The 6,000-nt window shown below is 44.9% G+C and overlaps 1 protein-coding gene across 1 annotated transcript in view; it reads right to left on the bottom strand.

The window, feature by feature from the left end:
• Positions 1 to 4,434: 4,434 nt before the first annotated feature.
• The window catches only part of LOC124798572 (cytochrome P450 6k1-like), a 77,236-nt gene continuing 75,670 nt past the window's right edge, over positions 4,435 to 6,000 (bottom strand). The window contains exon 8 of the mRNA XM_047262033.1: positions 4,435 to 4,700. Within this exon, the coding sequence (XP_047117989.1) occupies positions 4,534 to 4,700 (167 nt within the window). The 3' untranslated portion in view covers positions 4,435 to 4,533. The remainder of the gene's footprint in view (positions 4,701 to 6,000) is intronic.

Genomic DNA, 6,000 nt, shown 5'->3' with positions numbered 1-6,000 from the left:
TATTGATGTTCAATAAAAACTTTCTATGGGAAAAAACAGCATGCGGCCAGAGGAGCTCGCTCTCCCATCGCAGGCTGTCTCCAATGGATCGACGCACACATACGTTCCACCTGAGGATCCTGAATCGACATCACCTCGCTTCCTGTGACCCTGATTCGCTGGCGTCCTTTTAAGGAGCTGTATTCCGAACTTTGCGCCATATTTAGTGTATCTGCAGACTTACCAACCTTAATATGGAAGACAGCATGGAGGAGATTTCATTGATGCAGCATGATGCTACTAAGGACTACTATATTCAGTGACTTATCGTATTTATCGGCATTTAAGACTATTCAAGAATATTAATCGCATTGTACACAGTGTCATTCAGCTACCTCTCCTGCTGAGTTTCAAGTAATCTACAATGCCTTCAGATACCACACACGAGATTTTTATATTCTCTCACTCGCTACGCACAGACTATTAGTCCCACAGCAAAAATGAACAAAACCTTTTATACTAAATTTATGAACTTAAATTTTGTACTGGGAAACGTTTTTTCTGGAGGCCATGGTTTTCAAATTATTCATGAAATACGCGTATAAAAGTCACTTTTGTACGTTTCTCGTGAATAATTCGAAAGCTACGACATCTAGTGAAAACGTTAAATTTCCTACTAATGGGTCATGTTTACTTTTTCTGTAGGACTAACAGTTTACATGTGGCGAACGAGAAAGTAAGAAAACCTTGCATATGGTATCTGTAGGCGTTGCGGGTTGCATAACGCCTAGTGGTATGGACAGCTGAATCTCCCTGTGTAACTAAGCATCTTATGAGGACCTACAACATTTCAGTTTTATGTACACTAATGGTCATTAAAATTGCTACACCAAGAAGAAATGCAGATGATAAGCGGGTATTCATTGGAGAAATACACTATACTAGAACTGATATGTGATTACATTTTCACGCAATTTGGGTGCATGGATCCTGAGAAATCAGTACCCAGAACAACCACCTCTGGCCGTAATAACGGCCTTGGTACGCCTGGGCATTGAGTCAAACAGAGCTTGGATGGCGTGTACAGGTACAGCTGCCCATGCAGCTTCAACACGATACCACAGTTCAACAAGAGTAGTGACTGGCGTATTGTGACGAACCAGTTGCTCGGCCACCATTGACCAGACGTTTTCAATTGGCGAGAGATTTGGAGAATGTGCTGGTCAGGGCAGCAGTCGAACATTTTCTGTATCCAGAAAGGCCCGTACAGGACCTGCAAGATGCGTTCGTGCATTATCCTGCTGAAATGTAGGGTTTCGCAGGGATCGAATGAAGGGTAGAGCCACAGGTTGTAACACATCTGAAATCTGACGTCCACTGTTCAAACTGCGGTCAATGCGAACAAGAGGTGACCGAGACGTCTAACCAATGGCACTCCATACCATCACGCCGGGTGATACGCCAGTATAGCGATGACGAATACACGCTTCCTATGTGCGTTCGCCGCGATGTCGCCAAACACGGATGCGACCATCGTGATGCTGCAAACAGAACCTGGATTCATCCGAAAAAATGACGTTTTGCCATTCGTGCACCCAGGTCCGTCGTTGAGTACACCATCGCAGGCGCTCCTGTCTGTGATGCAGCGTCTAGGGTAACCGCAGCCATGGTCTCCGAGCTGATAGTCCATGCTGCTGCAAACGTCGTCGAACTGTTCGTGCACATGTCGAAGTGGCCGTGCGGTTAAAGGCGCTACAGTCTGGAACCGCAAGACCGCTACGGTCGCAGGTTCGAATCCTGCCTCGGGCATGGATGTTTGTGATGTCCTTAGGTTAGTTAGGTTTAACTGGTTCTAAGTTCTAGGGGACTAATGACCTCAGCAGTTGAGTCCCATAGTGCTCAGAGCCATTTGAACCATTTTTTTTTTGTTCGTGCAGATGGTTGTTGTCTTGCAAACGTACCCATCTGTTGACTCAGGGATCGAGATGTGGCTGCACGATCCGCTACAGCCATGCTGATACGATACCTGTCATCTCGACTGCTAGTGATACGAGGCCATTGGGATCCAGCACGACGTTCCGTATTACCCACCTGAACCCACCGATTCCATATTCTGCTAACAGTCATTGGATCTCGACCAATGCGAGCAGCAATGTCGCGACACGATAAACCGCAATCGCGATAGGCTACAATCCGACCTTTATCGAAGTCTGAAACGTGATGGTATGCATTTCTCCTCCTTACACGAGGCATCACAGCAACCTTTCACCAGGCAACGCCGGTCAACTGGTGTTTGTGTATGAGAAATCGGTTGGAAACTTTCCTCATACCAGCACGTTGTAGGTGTCGCCACCGGCGCCAACCTTGTGTTAATGCTCTGAAAAGCTAATCATGTGCATATCTCATCATCTTCATCCTGTCGGTTAAATTTCGCGTCTGTAGCACGCCATCTTCGTGATGTAGCAATTTTAATGGCCTGTAGTGTAGCTGGGATTTTGCTTTGGGACGCCAGCAGTAATTTTAATGGCCAGTAATGTACTTCTCAATTGATAAGAGTAAATATTGTAAATAAACTTACTAATGTGTTACCTTTTTGTAGACGTATGGTTCTCTTTCTTGGGCACCTCAGCCTCCAACATATCAGATAACAACTGGCGACGAGTCTGATGCGTAACTGTGACACTTGTAGGAAATCTGTAAAGCGTTTCATAATTTTATTGTGAGTATATATTACATTGTCTTTAAGTGAGAACTTCTGAAGAGCAATCACTCACTGCATGGGGTAGGTCTCAGAGCCAGCAAATTATCTCACTGCTGTCAACAGTTCGATGGACGCACAACAAGCACAACAAGCACAAAAGTGCAATCGGCGAGGTGTCTCCTCCCTTCCGTTCTTTTGACGCAAAACAAGAGGATGGACTGAGTACTGACTACAGGTCAAGCTGAATCTTCAAGCACAAAAGTATCAGGTGAATTAAGACGTTAATTTTTTAAAGTGGGTAAGAGTACGTGTTTTTAGGCTGTATAGGAAGTTGTTCGCTTAGTTAGAACCCAGAACGCTACCCTGTAACTATTTTTATAGATACCATCGATTCCCTTCCAATTTTTTGATCTCTCTCTTCTCTTGTGTATAGCTACAACGCTGCATACACTGTGACGGTATGTATAACAGCGAGTGAAGGCATCATACACGGTAGTGAGAAACAATGTGAAAAGCTTGTAAGTGTGGTCCAGGGTAGTTTGTAATGAGAAGTAATAGATAGCAAAAAAAAGTTCAATACATTGCGCCTTTTCCGAGTTGATTAGCCTTTAAGTTAGCCAACCAGAAGTTTGCGCTCGTAAATTCAATCCGTTCGCCAGAGACGGTGTCGCCAAACGCGTTCTTCGTTTCGTTTCCTAAAATCCAACAAGAGAGCGCTACGAAAACTGTACATGAGACGGCAGTAAAGATCGAACCCGAGACAAAGACTCAGCAGCATCGTGCGTCAACATCTATACTGTTAGAACAACTGCCACAAATTGTGTCTGGCTGTCCACTTGAATTCGTGCACACAACGACCTGATTGGCTGACCTCAATGCTACCGTAATTACCTCGGAAAAGGCGCAAAGTATAGAACTTTTTGCTTAACGATTATTAAAAAAAATGGCTCTGAGCACTATGGGACTTATCATCTTGGGTCATCAGTCCCCTAGAACTTAGAACTACTTAAACCTAACTAACCTAAGGACATCACACACATCCATGCCCGAGGCAGGATTCGAACCTGCGACCGTAGTAGTCCCACGGTTCCGGACTGACGCGCCTAGAACCGCACGGCCACCGCGGCCGGCGCTTAACGATTATTCCTCGGCACAACCCACGCTGCAACTTCCCAACAAGCTTTTCAGACAGTTTGTGACAACCCTGTCTACGTTTACGTGAAGGTGTGTGTGTATGTGTGTGTGTGTGTGTGTGCGTGTGTGAGTGTGTGTGCGTGTGTGAATGTGTGTACGTGTGTGTGTATGTGTCTGTGTCTTCTTTGCGGTAATATTTCGTTAAATTCTTACGTACATTGTTTCTTCTATCCAGTATTCTGACCACTGGTTCATTTCACTCGGGTGATAAATTACCTGGACTACTGAAATGAGACAACATACGCTTTCATCCATCTGCTGAGGATAAGATATACGGTCATGTATACACCTGACTCAGTCCTGCAAATAAACAAGCCAGCTCTTTGGTATCGCTTCGCAGTGCAAAATGTAATTTAATTTTTCAAGTCAGACGACTATCAATAAAACTTTATGAAATTTCGGGTGCTTATAAATACTCATACACGAAGGGCGCGAAAGTGACAATCCTCATCGAACTTAAAACAAAACGACAATACAAATAAATATTTCGTAATAAATAATAACAAATAGTTTATTAAGGAAGCATTAGGATACATACAAATATTTAAATGCAGCAGAGATGGTACAGATCAATAGAAGAGCTGTATATTTCGATTGCATTTTCTGGTGACAATAATTGTTACACTTTTCTCACACATTAGAGCTAAGGGCCGCAGCATCTATTTCCTAATAGCCAAACGCAGTTGCACCCCACTGACGGGCATTATGACTTGTGACACAGTGCTGAACTCCATTGGCACAATGGTTTGCTCACAGCGCTGCACCTCAAACTTGGACATGAGGTATGCCAGTCCGATCTTGGTCTGCAACAGACCGAGCCGCATTCCTGAAAAATAAATACCCATTTAGTTCAAAAACTCTCACTTCAAAATTTCACCACCAATGTCAATTACAAATTAAAAGTTTGAGACCTCTCTGCGTAAAGAAATTGTTCTATGTACCTAACTGATAATGCTTGGTTAAAATTGATTCAATAGATTTCCAAAGATTTGTTGTCAGGTGTCCCGAATAGTGAAAGTGACTGAGCGCCTTCGACGCCTAAGATAGGATGCTAAACTGAACTCCGTCAGAACAGGCCTCGGAAGACCGTAGCGGTACTAACCGACCACCGTGTCTTCCTGAGCCTATAGGCGTCACTGGATGCGAGTATGGAGGAGAGCGTGGTCAGTACACCGGTCTCCCGGCCGGTGTCAGTTGTTGTGAGCAGGGCTGCTACTTCTCAATCAAGTAGCTCCTCAGTTTGCCTCACAAGGGCTGAGTGCACTCCGTTTGCCAACGGCGCTCGACAGACCAGGCGGTCACCCATCTAAGTGTTAGCCAAGTCCGACATTGCTTAACTTCGGCGAGCTGATGGGGAACCGATGCTGGCAAGGATTTGGTAGTAAGATAGTACACAGACGACAAAATTATTATCTCGAGCTTGGAATGTCATTTACTCGTGCTTCTTTAACAGCACAAACATGTGAAACAATGCAGCCATGGAGCCATGTATACACCGAGCGAGGTGGCGCAGTGGTTAGCACACTGAACTCGCATTCGGGAGGACGACGGTTCAATCCCGGGTCTGGCCATCCTGATTTAGGTTTTCCGTGATTTCCCTAAATCGCTCCAGGCAAATTCCAAGATGGTTCCTTTGAAAGGCACGGCCGACTTCCTTCCCCGTCCTTCCCTAACCCGATGAGACCGATGACCTCGCTGTCTGGTCTCCTTCCCCAAACAACCCACGTATACACGGCAGTGAAGCTGCGAACACGCCGATAGGACACGGAGGGAAAATTTTGTTCGCCCAACAATTGTTACTTCGCAGTGATCTGAATTGGGCAGTGCGCGCGTGTCGCAACCCTAGCATCAGCTGCAGTAGGCCCGCTATCGATGCAGCCGGTTCGGGTTTGGACCTGTTTACTGAAGAGGTCAAGACATCTCGTTAGGAGTACTGTAAGAAGATTAAGACGAAATGCGCACGGTTTCAAGTACATGAAAATATTTGCGAAACTTTACTGTCATCTTAATTCAGATCTAAAAACATTATCAAAATATTCCTTTCAGCATTCGTGAACTAAGCAGTGGGTGAGACCAAAACTTTTTGTTTTGTTTATTAACCCCATATGACTAAACCGTCGTAAAAT

The sequence above is a fragment of the Schistocerca piceifrons genome, chromosome 5, assembly GCF_021461385.2.
Source record: "Schistocerca piceifrons isolate TAMUIC-IGC-003096 chromosome 5, iqSchPice1.1, whole genome shotgun sequence".
NCBI classification, from domain to species: domain Eukaryota; kingdom Metazoa; phylum Arthropoda; class Insecta; order Orthoptera; family Acrididae; genus Schistocerca; species Schistocerca piceifrons.
This window is presented reverse-complemented; position numbering and strand designations above follow the sequence as displayed.